The sequence below is a fragment of the Procambarus clarkii genome, chromosome 13 (genome assembly GCF_040958095.1).
Source record: "Procambarus clarkii isolate CNS0578487 chromosome 13, FALCON_Pclarkii_2.0, whole genome shotgun sequence".
Classification (NCBI taxonomy): Eukaryota; Metazoa; Arthropoda; class Malacostraca; order Decapoda; family Cambaridae; genus Procambarus; species Procambarus clarkii.
The window spans coordinates 22,493,935-22,508,696 of NC_091162.1; the positions used below are offsets into that span (position 1 = coordinate 22,493,935).

General features: G+C 45.2%; 1 protein-coding gene across 7 annotated transcripts in view; it reads right to left on the reverse strand.

Moving 5' to 3' along the window:
- Positions 1 to 14,762, reverse strand: part of LOC123757088 (transcription factor 20) — a 219,914-nt gene that overhangs the window by 177,128 nt on the left and 28,024 nt on the right. For all 7 annotated transcript variants that reach the window (XR_011228386.1, XR_011228387.1, XM_069323787.1 and 4 more), the window contains exon 2: positions 10,802 to 10,867. Coding sequence is in view for 5 of the 7 variants with exons in the window: in XM_045740472.2 (XP_045596428.2) it covers positions 10,802 to 10,867 (66 nt within the window). In the remaining 2 variants the exon portion in view is untranslated. The remainder of the gene's footprint in view (positions 1 to 10,801; positions 10,868 to 14,762) is intronic.

Below are 14,762 nucleotides of genomic sequence, written 5' to 3' on the forward strand. Positions count from 1 at the left end.
CCACAGACAACAAAGTTACAATAATTTCCACCATGCAATTACACTGATCATGTTGTGCCTGCTCATCACCAGCTGACAGCCCAGTTCACACAGGGTCTGCACCTACTGCTACATAAGCTATCACAAACTTTGTACAGCCTAGGAACACTGCTTTGTAATTGTTTCTTCCTGGAACGCCAAATGGTGGCTCCCTAGCTCCCTGCGATAGCTCCACACAGATGAGTCACGTCAGCCTTCGGAGTCCTAAATGGCCTACCAGGGACCAGAGCCAGAATCTGCACACACCCCCTTCACAAAGGCACAGGGGAACAGGGTATTCTTATGATCAGTCACTGACAAAACATCCAGAAAGTAACCAAAGCAATACAGCAACTGCAAAGCTCACACAGAGAAAAGAACAAAAGCAGCAAATGACTTGACAAATGATTCACTCAGTACAGTAGCTAGACTAGATCCTCCCCCCCCCCCACCCCCTAGTTAAAATTGACCACTAACAGGTAGCAGCACCACCTGTTAGTCTGGATGATGTTATCATCATCAGAACCTCAACCCTGCTGTTGATGTCCTCAAATACATATTTCCACAACTTGCTGGCATTAGCAAATCCCTCTTTTTCTAAGGTAAGTGTAAGCCATCTTTTAGACACTGTATTATGGGGGCCATTTGCTTGCATGTCATTCCAAACTTTGGTATTTGCTTCACAAGCACATTTTTCAAGCCTCGTGTGTTCCACAGACTTGGTTAATTCATAGTCTCAAGCTGCATGTGTTAAGGGTTACACTTGCAGGCGATGAGTCACAATAACGTGGCTAAAGTACAATCGATTTGAGAATGGTCCAGGACGGACCGAAATGTCGTCGTCCCTTCACCTTCTAGTGTGTGGTCTGGTCAACAAGGATTACACTTCCCTTGGTCCGAGAGAGTAACTTCTCTAGCAAGTTTTGGAGTTCACTCAAGAGGCCATAGTACTGTGTAGTGTCTCACCCTGAGTAGCGCAAGAGTCTCCAGCTCCCTTGTGAGGCCCTGTGATTGAGAGTGTTTGGGGTTTTTGCTGTTAGGTGCACTAGGATTTGCATCCTTGTCTATACCTGTCAATAATTTTGATGATCAACGTCCACGTGGCCCAGTCTCTGACCAGGCCTCCTGGTTGGTGGTCTGGTCAATCTGGCCATTTGAGGTTGCAACCAGTAGCCTGATGAATGAGTCACAGCCTGGTTGATCTGGTATTCCTTGAAGGTGTTTGTCAAGTTCTCTTTTGAACACTGAAAGAGGTCAGCCAGTTACACTTAGTTAGGAGGGGTGTTGAAAAGTCTTGGGCCTTTGATGTTGATCGGAGTTCTCTTTCAGCATACCTACCTTACATTTCATTTACCTTTTGACGATTCAAAGGATCATTGTCCCGCACACCTCTGCTTTTCAATGGACCTATTTTGCACATCGTGCCATGCCTTCCGGTCTCGTGGTGTTATTTCTGTGTGCAAATTTGGAACCAGTCCTAGTATTTTCCAAGTGTAAATTATTATGTATCTCTCCTACCTACACTCTAAGGTATACAGATTTAAAATGTTTAAGCAGTCTCAATAATTTAAGTGTTTTATTGAAGGGATTCTAGCAGTAAAAAATCTTTGCACACTCTCCAGGTCAGTAATTTCTCCAGATTTGAAAGGGGCTCTTAGTGCGCAGCAATATTCCACCCTAGAGAACACTAGTGTCTTGAAAAGTATCATCACTGGTGTGGCATCTCTTGTTTGAAAGGTTCTTGTTATCCAATGTCATTTTTCTTACAACTGTGACATCTACTTTGTTGTGTTTGTTAGAAGTAAGGTCTTCCGACATGATTACTCCTAAATCTTTTACATTGCATATCTTTCAATACTGTAGTAACTTCATTACAGTTACCATAGTGCAGTAACTGGAATTTAGCCTCACATTAAACACCATGTTATTTTCTGTGGCTCATTGAAGGATTATATTAACGTCAGATTGGAGGTTTGCCATGTCCTCTATATTGTCTACACTCGTGAAGATTTTAGCATCATCTGAAGGATGAAACAGTACTATAGTTTCTATCTTTGTCTATGTCTGATATGAGGATGAGGAAAAGTATCAGAGCAAGCATGGTACCCTGGGAAACAGCTTTTCAAGGTGGATAATCTGAATTTTACTTTGTTGATAATTACACTCTGGGTTCTGTTCTTTAGGTAGTTAAAGATCCATCCTCCTACTTTGTCAGTAACTCATTTTGTGTGCATTTTGTATGCAATAATACCATATCTTGGGGTGATTCTATGGTCACATTTGTCAAAAGCTTTTGCAAAATCTGTGTATATTACATCATTTTGCTTGTCTTCCATGGCATCTAAGGCCCTGTTATAGTGGTCTAGCAACTGTGAGAGGCAGGAGCACCCTGTTCTGAACCCATGTTGCACGGGGTTATGTAGATGTTGTGATTTCATGTGATATGTAATCTTACTTCTTAGCACACTTTCAAAGATTTTAATGTGTGAAGTTAGAGCTATTGGTCTATAGTTTTTAGCATCTGCTTCACTACCTGCTTGATGGGGCTCTGGGAGTTCTTCTACTCCCCAAGCCCGGCCCGAGGCCAGGCTCGACTTGTGAGAGTTTGGTCCACCAGGCTGTTGCTTGGAGCAGCCTGCAGGGCCACATACCCACCACAGCCCGGCTGATCCGGAATTTCTCTTAGAAAATAGTCAAGTTTTCTTTTGAAGATGTCCACGGTTGTTCTGGAAATATTTCTTATTGTCGCTAGAAGGACGTTGAACAACCGTGGACCTCTTATGTTTATACAGTGCTCTCTGATTGTGCCTATGGCACCTCTGCTCTTCACTGGTTCAATCTTGCATTTTCTTCCATATCGTTCACTCCGGTACGTTGTTATTTTACTGTGTAGATTTGGGACCTGGCACTCCAGTATTTTCCATGTGTATATTATTTGGTATCTCTCTCGTCTCCTTTCTAGAGAGTACATTTGGAGAGCTTTGAGACGATCCCAATAATTTAGGTGTTTTATCTCATCTATGCGTGCCGTATATGTTCTCTGTATTCCCTCTATTTCAGCAATCTCTCCTGCTCTGAAGGGGAAAGTGAGTACTGAGCAGTACTCGAGATGGGACAACACAAGTGACTTGAAGAGTACAACCATTGTGATGGGATCCCTGGAATTGAAAGTTCTCGTAATCCATCCGATCATTTTTCTGGCTGACGCGATATTTGCTTGGTTATGCTCCCTAAACGTTAGATCGTCGGATATCATTATTCCCAAATCCTTGACATGCTGTTTTTCTACTATGGGAAGATTCGATTGTGTTTTGTACCCTGTACTTATGTTTCAGATCCTCATTTTTGCCGTACCCGAGTACCTGAAATTTATCACTGTTAAACATCATGTTACTTTCTGCTGCCCAATCGAAAACTTTGTTGACATCTGCTTGTAGTTTTTCAATGTCTTCAGCAGAGGTAATTTTCATGCTGATTTTTGTGTCATCTGCAAAGGACGACACGAAGCTGTGACGTGTATTTTTGTCTATATCAGATATGAGAATAAGGAACAGTAGCGGTGCAAGGACTGTGCCTTGAGGTACAGAGCTTTTAACATCGCTTGGACTCGATTTTATCTGATTGACTGTTACTCTTTGTGTTCTGTTCGACAGGCTTGAGTATCCAGTGTCCTACTTTTCCAGTTATTCCCATTGACCTCATTTTATGAGCTATCACTCCATGGTCACATTTGTCGAACGCCTTTGCAAAGTCTGTGTAAACAACATCTGCATTTTGCTTTTCTTCTAGGGCTTCTGTGATTTTGTCATAGTGGTTGAGTAACTGACAGACAGGATTTTCCTGCTCTAAATCCATGTTGTCCTGGATTGTGCAATTCATTGTTTTCCATAAAACTAGAAATTTGATTCCTAATCACTCTTTCAAACACTTTTATTATGTGTGATGTTAGTGCAAGTGGCCTATAATTTTTTGCCAAGGCTTTACTCCCCCCCTTGTGCAACGGAGCTATATCTGCAGATTTAAGTGCTGCTGGTATCTCCCCTGTATCCAGGCTCTTTCTCCATATTACGCTGAGTGCTCTCGCTACTGGTACTTTACATTTCTTTATGAATATTGAATTCCATGAGTCAGGCCCAGGAGCTGAGTGCATAGGCATATTGTCAATTTCTCTTTCAAAGTCTTCCGAGTTTGTGGTAATATCCGTTATATTATCTGCAGCTTGAATGTCATTCATAAAGAAGCTGTCTGGGTCATCAACTTTCATGTTGTTTATTGGTGTGCTAAACATAAGCTCATACTGGCTTCTTAGAATTTCACTAATCTCTTTGTTGTCCTCTGTGTATGTACCTTCATTTGTAATTAACGGTCCAATACTGGTCGAGGTTTTGGATTTTGATTTTGCGTATGTGAAAAAATATTTCGGATTTTTCCTTATCTCTTGTATAGCTTTCTGTTCCAATTACATTTCCTCAGACTCATATGATCGCTTCAACGTTTGTTCTATTCCTTCGATCTCCCTGCTTAGGCTTATTTTCCTTGCTTGTGATAGTTGTGTCTGTAACCTAACCTAACCTAACCTAACCTGGGGTACCTCCTTTGTGAGGTGGTGCAATCTCTGTTTGAAATGTGTAAGGAATAACACCTGTATTTAGACCGTCTCTTAAAAGGTGTTTTAGGCCCTGTAATGATATTTTTGTGCAATTCTTGATGAATATAGAATTCGAGGAGTCTGGGCCTGGTGCAGAGTACACAGGTATGCTGTCTATGGCTCCTTCAAAGTCAATTGGGGTTAAGGAGACATGTGATATATGGTTCTATGGTGGTGTCACATTCCAACCCATCCACCTGTTTACATAGTATTTTTTGTAACACTGTGGACCATCGGAAATATATTGATGTAATGGACAAGTAGATAGTACAATTTGACCCTGTTCACTTTATATAGTCTTGAAAAAACCTGCGTTGAATGTAATGAATCGCCATTTTCTGGGTGAGCCCGGGAGGCTCCCTGAAGCTATCCGAGCTGTTATGTGCAATATTAGTTTGGGGTCATCAGTCACAGGAGTCTTTATGCCTACCAGGGACCAACAGCCAGACCCTGGCCTCCTCAGAGGTGCACAGAGCAATGGCCTATGAGCACCTTTACATTTAAAGTACGTCATAATTGCCATCGACCGTGGAAGGACCCAGAAAGGTATGTGAATCAAAACAGACCACTGTCTGGTTAACCTGTGCAATCTACATCCAAAAAGACCAAAATAACTCCCCTAGTAAGAAAGAAATCCAACAAGCAACACTTCATGCAACTAGCACTCCGTCTCATTTGGGGGGGGGGGGGGCGCAGCCCACCACTTCAGTTCTGGAACCGATGTGCTGGTGGTCAGTTCAGTCACTTCTGGCCTGAAGTTCCTGTTCTTGATTTTTTTACCTGTGTGACTGTTCTAGCTGTGTGTTGGTGTGGTGGCCAGGTGTCTTAGGTACAGAAGCTACATGTGCCTAGGGAGACTTTCCCTAGGTGCTCCACAAGTACTGCCCTTGCGCATCACGGTTGTCTTCCCTGTGGCATTCGGGAATCACTCCACATTTGAGGACCTCATCGCTTGATGTTGTCATCGCCCATGGGGTACGTTGGGGGATCTAGAGCTTTTCATTTTAACCCAGGTAGTGGCATGCTGCTACATCGAGCGATGCTCAGAGCGATCACTGCTCCGACAAGATGCCAACGGCTCCGCAGGAGAGGCCAGCCAAAAATCTGGCACAGTTGGCTTACGACGACCAAATGAACCCCCAAGCCCTTGCATGACCCTTCCAGGCAGGACCATCATGCAAACCCCCGCCCCCCTCCCAACCACCACCACCACCACCAGAGAACCAACAAGTCCGACATAGGCCGACAGCTAGATGAAGCCATCTGCAGAAAATGTGCCACCACAAACTCTGCAGATAGCAACAGACAAAAAGGGGATGAGAATCCAAGAACTAGGGCCAAAGCAGATTCCAAAGAGTGGACGAGCACAGCCTCTTGGCATGCGACGCGAGAAGCAAAGAACAAACACCACTTCCCTCAGAATCAGCACAAACAACTTTAACAAGGCAGCCAACGCCTGAGTCGCCGAGGCAAGTGCACTGGCCCGGAACCCAGCTCCTCCACATCCTCCTCGAGCCAGTCTGAAGACAGCTCCAGCAGGGAAAAGAAGTGCAAGACTGAAGCTAAATGCCTCCCGGGTGTGCAAATCCTCAGCTACCAGGGAAGCTGAAAGGAAAGGAACCTGTACATGAAACTGCACCTGACCGACATCACGATGAAGCACAGGGGCAAACAAGCACGCATTGTGGTGCTCCAACGTGCCCACCCAGGTAAACCTGAACGACCACAGTCAACTCTCGCCATTCAAGTGTGCAGGTCTGGCAGGATGCATGCCACGCCCCCAACGAAAAGAAAGAGTAGCCTGCCAGCCAGGAAGTCTCCAGCATCTCATAATGCACCAAGTGAGGAAAAAGAGGAGCCAAACTTCATCGCTTGATGTTGTCATCGCCCATGGGGTACGTTGGTGGATCTAGAGCTTTTCATTTTAACCCAGGTAGTGGCATGCTGCTACATCGAGCGATGCTCAGAGCGATCACTGCTCCGACAAGATGCCAACGGCTCCGCAGGAGAGGCCAGCCAAAAATCTGGCACAGTTGGCTTACGACGACCAAATGAACCCCCAAGCCCTTGCATGACCCTTCCAGGCAGGACCATCATGCAAACCCCCGCCCCCCTCCCAACCACCACCACCACCACCACCAGAGAACCAACAAGTCCGACATAGGCCGACAGCTAGATGAAGCCATCTGCAGAAAATGTGCCACCACAAACTCTGCAGATAGCAACAGACAAAAAGGGGATGAGAATCCAAGAACTAGGGCCAAAGCAGATTCCAAAGAGTGGACGAGCACAGCCTCTTGGCATGCGACGCGAGAAGCAAAGAACAAACACCACTTCCCTCAGAATCAGCACAAACAACTTTAACAAGGCAGCCAACGCCTGAGTCGCCGAGGCAAGTGCACTGGCCCGGAACCCAGCTCCTCCACATCCTCCTCGAGCCAGTCTGAAGACAGCTCCAGCAGGGAAAAGAAGTGCAAGACTGAAGCTAAATGCCCCCCGGGTGTGCAAATCCTCAGCTACCAGGGAAGCTGAAAGGAAAGGAACCTGTACATGAAACTGCACCTGACCGACATCACGATGAAGCACAGGGGCAAACAAGCACGCATTGTGGTGCTCCAACGTGCCCACCCAGGTAAACCTGAACGACCACAGTCAACTCTCGCCATTCAAGTGTGCAGGTCTGGCAGGATGCATGCCACGCCCCCAACGAAAAGAAAGAGTAGCCTGCCAGCCAGGAAGTCTCCAGCATCTCATAATGCACCAAGTGAGGAAAAAGAGGAGCCAAACTCAATAGGAGGATTCATTATTGAGGCGTAATCCGGGTCTTGTAAGAGGTAAGCTGCAATGGCCTCCTGCACCTCCCTAGGCGGGATGCGGGAAGCCGAAAACCTCCGGAAAGAAGGAACCGAGGAACCTAAGGGAACCCCCAGAACCAAACGTGGGGAGAAGCCAAACTCAAATCAAACTCGTACAGGAAGGGGGATAGGAAAACCCTTCCCCCAGTAACAACAAGCCCCACGCCAAGGGTACCAACACTAAAGCGGGGTCAAATGGGCCTCAAGCCCTCCCAGGTCAACTCCTCCCCAGCACCACGATCCTCCACGTGGGCAGAGCTGTCTTCCAAACCCTCTGCCTCTGGAGAAAAGGCAGAGTCCACCGGAAAAGCAGGAAAGGAGAAGTCCGCTGGCATGATCTGGAAGCCCCTGCAGGAGGAACAGGCTCGAATGCCCCTGTCGCTGACCCAGAAGGGGCAGTCCCCAAAGCCACCCAAGTCTCAACACCAAGAAAGCCCTGCCCCAACTGAAACCCTCAGACGTTTGGAAGCCGGGATCAGGAAGGAGGGGGATGGGAGCAGGATGAACCACAGCAGGGTAAGGACCAGGGGCACGGATGAAACCAAATTCGAGGCGACTAATGTTCCCAAGTCCAGGTCCTTATGACCAAAGTAGGGCAGCCTCAGGGCATCCAGAAAGGCAACCAACCTAGCGCATTGCAGTAACCTAAACCTCACATGCAACGATAAAGCTGCCTACACCCGAATATCAATAGCAGTGGACTGGGTGAACTGGAGTACAAGCAAGGAACACCACTCACAGGACTCCGGGCCAAAGGTGTCATTGACCCACCATGCAGCACAGTGGAGGCAAAAATGGTGAGTGTCACCCTGAGACAAGGGGACAGAACAACCTTCAAACTTGCAAGATGCGAGATGGGACTGAGGATGTATCCATTGGACCAATGAGCCCCAATGGGGGTTTCCAGGGCCCTTAGGTTGACTGATGAGGAAAGCACAGGCAAGGTACAGCTAACTGGTTATCCCAGAACTACCAAACAAACAAATGTTGAACCCCTGCAATGTGTGCAATCACAGGGATCTAGTGGAGGGCCACCCAAAAAATACAAGTGGTCCTAAAGCCACACCAGGAAGATCCCCCCACCAGGCAAACCAGAATGAAATAAAACAACACCCTGCAAAGGCACGTCTCCAGGAGGAAGAGAGCCAGCCGCTACGCGTATTATAAGACAGCTGCACATTACCTTGCCTGCCAGCCAACTGCCTCACCCAAGGCCAAACAGTGGCAGGAAAAAACCCAGCTGACCCCTAGGGCAGGCAATCACCAAGCAACAAATGAACCCTGCAGAGGCAGTCCCTGAACAGTTTGCGAAGGAAACCCCACACTGCAAGGGCAGTACACTTACAGGGCACCGAGGGAAGGTGACCCCAGGTGCATGCAGCCCCAGTACTTCTGGAATAACACTGTCACACACTACTACACAGCAGCACAGCACCACAAGGCACAGCACCGCACAGGAATTCGAGCCAGAGTCGACTGACCGCCACCCAACACAACAGCCTCAGAACTGGGGTTGGGTAGCTAGCGCAGGAGATCTGGGGCTCGCCCTTTTCTCACCGGGAAGGGGGGGGGGGGGGAAGATGTGTAGACAGCGATGCAGCAACTGTGGTGATGTCGGAAATTGCTGACCTGGAGAGCGTGCAGAGATCCTTTACTGCTAGAATCCACTCAGTAAAACATCTAAATTACTGGGACCGACTAAAGAGCCTAAATCTGTACTCCCTTGAGCGCAGGCGGGAGATACATAATAATTTACACGTGGAAAATAATTGAGGGGCTGGTCCCAAACCTGCACACAGAAATAACATCACATGAGACCAGAAGACATGGCAGGATGTGCAGAATACCCCCGTTGAAAAGCAGAGGTGCAACAGGTACTCTGAGAGAGAACTCTATCAACATCAGAGGCCCGAGACTGTTCAACACGCTTCCACTACACATAAGGGGCATAACTGGCCGGCCCCTCACAGTGTTCAAGAGAGAACTGGATAAGCACCTCCAAAGGATACCTGATCAACCAGGCTGTGACTCATACGTCAGGCTGCGAGCAGCAGCGTCTAACAGCCTGGTTGATCAGTCCAGCAACCAGGAGGCCTGGTCGACGACCGGGCCGCGGGGACACTAAGCCCCAGAAGCACCTCAAGGTAAGGTAAGGTATGTCATGCTTGTTAGCTTGTTTTCTGATTGGGGAGTTCTGCCCTCTTGTTCGGCTTTCGGTTTGCAATGTTTAGCCAGCTGTAGTTTGTTTTGGGATTCTTACCTTTCTGGGTGCCTGACCTGGTAGATGGCAGACAGACTGCTTCCAACTACATAGGGGTGTCTATAGGCCATTGCTCCTCGTGCCTCTCAGAGGGGACCAGGTTCTGGCTCGTGGTTCCCAGTAGGCCAACAACTCCATCGATTGACTGTTGCCATGGTCTAATATATACACATCAGCCCGGTATAGTTCCGGGGACCTGAAGGGGCTCTCCACAGAAAAGATAGTTTGCATTATGAGAACCTTCAAATCTGGGATTCCACCCCAATGCTCTTACTACTCAAATCACTTGTGTTTTCATGCCTTGAATATGGGCCTCTCATGGGTGGAAGTGCTTGGGGCCATGCTCATAAACAGATGGAATAGTCGTATAGTGGAGATTCGGTAGTAGTGTCAGGCAGTGTAGAAGGAAATGTAGAATAAAAGCCAATAAAGCGTAGGTGTGCCATAGGCACAATCGGAGAACACTGTATGAACAACACAGGTCCACGGCTCTTCGATATCCTCCCAAGTTTCCGCAGGAAATGCCAGACCAGTCAGATTAGAATGGATATGTGGACTTGCGAGCTGCTCCAAGAAACAACCATCTAGATCAAGTTATCACAAGACAAGCCTGGCCCCAGGCTGGCTTGGGAGTAGAAGAATTTCCAGAAACCACTCCAGAGAGTCCTGAAGATCACACCACCCCTTACACCCCCCTAACAACCAATGCTCTGTTGAAGCTTTTTTTTTTAATCTACCACCTGGAGTCTATATGGCCCATTATTGATAGAAACCTTACTTTTACTACCATTTATGTCTTGAAAGTTTCAAGACAAAGTTTGAATGCATAGACACAAATTTATTTGAAATAAACTTAATGCTGATAAAATCATAAGGAATTCCCCTACCAGGTATTCCAATAACAGAAAATGAGTTCAGTAATAAACCAGCCAGTCAATATAATACCATGTACCTATTTTAAAGACAACAAGCTGGCCTTATTCTACTTATTCTATTTACAACTAAATATGATATACTTACTTGCAAATTGATTTAGGGCTGTAGCATATTGCGCAAAATTACGCTGTCTGTCACCCATTGTGTTTCCTGAAAAACAAATGATAGTGTTAATTTTCAACTAAATGCACAAAATAAATTTTTCAATACCATAACAGAACAGAATGTATACAAAAGTAGGCCTGAAAGGTTTATAACATTCACTTGCTTCAACTGTTGTCTAACTTTGCTTCATTTTTATTTACAGTTCTGCAAACACTGTTGGTTAAGTACCACTGCCTGCCCATCTGAGTTCTTCTTAATACCGGGTCACCTGGCCGCGGGGTGTGAGGAGCGCAAGGTCACCCCTGTTAACCTCTTCCAGGAGGAGGATTTTCCCCCGCTGTCGGCCCCGGACCTGTCTCAACCAGTGCTTCCATTGTACCAGTCATTTGTGTTCCCTGAATCACTCCACTCTTAATCTTATTTGTATAAATTATTTTCTTAATCACACATCCCAGGTTCCAGTTATTTCCCCCACAAAGAAATCCATTCTCTTACCAGTGGTCACTACCACCACAACTTTCCATTTGTCTAAATTCAATTTTAGCCGTCTTCTCTTAGGTGCTACTAAAAATAAAATTTAATTTACATGAAGTTCCATATTATTTGTTAGAACTGTAGCATTTGCATATACAGTACAGTATAAAACTTGAAAATCAGATTTGATTCACTGTACTCTTAATACACACACTTCTTTAATACAGTCTTTCACCTATTACCTGTTTACAGTTTACTGACAACTGTAACTGTCAAACACCAGGTGCAAAGCAACCCATCTGACATAAGACAGATAAATGAATGATGCATCATTGTGCAGTAAACCATAAACCACCAATATATAAACATGCAACACGTTTAGCCCTTGTCGAGCCACCAAGTGAGCGTACCAAACATTCGTGTATCCATAGAATGGAGATCAGTCAACGGGTTGGACCAAACCACAAAGGAAACAGCCTGGGAAAGGCCACCCTTGCAACGTGGTATACGAGCAATGAGGTGACACAGAGGCTTCATTAACCACTGTGCGGCGCCAACTGAGAAAATTTGGTCGGTTAGAAACTGTGCCAACCGAGAAAACACCTTTTGAATATTTGGTACCCATTCAAAATGTGTGCGCGGTAGGTTGTGTACGAAATGGACTCTTAGTACCTTCAGCGAGAGGCAGTCATCTTGGAAAAAATTTCCAGAATGCCCTAGGGCTGCTGGCTGGGTTTGTACTGAGTGAGCAACCATGGGTGGCACACGTGCCTCTGGCTGCCAAACACCTGTCCAACGTGGTGTTGAAACATAAGGTCTGAACTTCACCGATAGAGCGTTATGGTTTGAACATAAATGGCGAAGCTAGACGCAATAAGGACCAAACACAGGTCGGTTGCAAGTGATACAGCACCTATGAGGACGATACAGTGAGCGTATCTAGTTGTAACTCTGAGTGCCACCCTTGCCCACCTATGCCATCTCCAATTTATATAGATGATAAATAGATGAATCGTTTTCTGGGTTCAGTGATGATGCATCCGATACAAGTAGCATAGATGAACAATGTTAGCAGCTTCCATGGTGGTGTTTTCCATTGATATTTTCAAGAATAGCTGAATCTCTTCCAGAATGCCTGAATCTCTTCCAGATTGACTGACACTCTTCGAGGATGACTGAATCCAGTGTGGGACCTTACAAAGCGACCTTTTCAAGACTACCTTACAAATTGATCTTTTCCTATAATCTCTTCAAGACTACCTTATGCTTTACAAGCTTGGCTACATACCACCTACAAGTACTAAAGGGTGTACGCGAGTGCATTATTTGCAAGCACAAAGAACAAAGAAACAGGAAGCGAAAATCTATCTGTACCTGGTGCAACGAGAACGAAGTCACGCTGTGTACCATGGACTACTTCATTGATTATTACTCACATCCAAAGTACTGAGTGTGTAATACAGTGTGGTAGTGTGTAAATAGTGTGTGAAACTGTACATATTGTAATTTTAGTGAATTTTTAACAAGTAATATTGCAACAATAAACAGTTATTGTGGACACACTACTTTTTTTTTTTTTTTTTGCAGGGATATTCCTGCGCTGGCCGTAAGTTTCTGGCTGGCCCACTAAGTGTTGCTTGTTTCTGTTTTACTTGGACGGAGTATGAGTATTTATGACTCGTATGGTCGCTTCAGTAAGATTTTGCCCCACGTGTTTAACAACTTCTGCTCTGTTGAATCTAAGTTGAAATCTTAATGGGTTTGTAACTCTGTACTGTGTTAGATAATGTTCCAGTGGTCTGTCTGGCATTTCTCCACAGTGCTGACATTTCCTCTCATCTTCCAGAACCTGTAAGCCTATTTCCCATGCACATGGGTATCCAAGGCTGATGCAATGTAAGTGTACTTCTGTTGTTCTACTGCTCCTTTTATTCAAACTAAGTGGTTCGTAGTTAGTTGAATTCTTGTACCAACTTGCAGATCCTGATGTTGCAACTGCTGTGTTGTGGTCACTGTACATCTTTTGCATTGCTCTGTTTCTAATTACTTTCTTAATCTGTGATAAGACTCTGTGGTATATAAATGTCTACATTTCTTCTCTTAGTTGCCAGTTTTGCAGCTTTGTCTGCAATGTCATTTCCTATTATTCCCACATGACTTGGCACCCAGTTGATAAGTACCCGTCGGCCTTGTCGTTTGAGTGTTTGCATTAATAATATGACATTTGTGATCAGATGAATGTTATCACACGTGTTCTTGTTGCAAGATTTCAATGGCAGTTCTCGAATCTGTATGTATGATAACATGTTGTCCATGTTCAGCAAGAGCATGCTCCAAAGCGTTTTGAATGGCTAGCATCTCTGTAAAGTCGAACACCCATTCGAGTCTCCAACTAGTTACAAAGTTTCCTGCTTTAACTGCAGCTCCGGTTTCTTGTCCCTGCTGGTCTACTGATCCATCTGTGAAGTAAGTGAAGCTGTCAGATGCCAAGTTTGCTTCTATATGCATCTGTGCAATATTACGTAGCAGATGAGGATTTGTCTGGTTCTTTTTTCCTTCAAGAACCATAATCTTAAAGTCTGCTGGCGGAGATTCCCAAAGGGCTTGCATAACAAAGTCTGCATGTATTTCGTTGACACCCCTTTCAGTGATTGTGTTTGTTATATCGAATGTATTGATGGTGTTTATCGCACAATGGGTACACCTGTTGCTATTGGAGGCTCTTCTGGCCAGAGTTAGTGCTCCAGTGATTATATCTAAGTGAATTAATTCTAGGTTTAGTCAATATCTGGGTCAGCATGCACACAGCAATCCCTTTTACCCTTATTTCAATCAATGTTAGCTTGGTTTCTAGTCTTAGGTTCAGTATTTTAGACACGTGTATCACAGTTCCATGGAACATTATGAACGTTCTAGTGTATACATATCGTAAAGGACAAATATGCATCATATGCAATAAAAAAAAACAAATAAAACCACATTGTAAATACATAGAACAAATAATTGAAAATATATTTGTGGCAACTCGCGGTGCTTGAATGGTCCGCACGACCGTCTCTGGGACCTTCACGCATGCTTGCTTCATGCCTAAGATAACTCAAGATAGCCCCTGATGACTTCACAGCGCACCTTGTCCATGTCCTCACAGCCAAAGTAAGTGGAATTTGGAATTTATTTTTACACAGACATGATCAGGGAAGGGAATTTATTATTTTACAAACAAAAAAAGAAATTTTTGGAAACCACACGATTTCAAGCGCACAGGGGGGGAATGTCACAAACTCAGCGCACCACAGTAGTTAACACAACAAGATAGGTACCAACCATTGAATCAAAAAAACAGCTAGGGCAGAGAAAACAATGGCAACCAACAAAAGGACGACAGAGGCTGAAGCAAGGAAAAGGCGGAAGGCCTGCCAACCCAACCCATCATACAGTAATGACAAAGAAAGACGCCAACACAGCA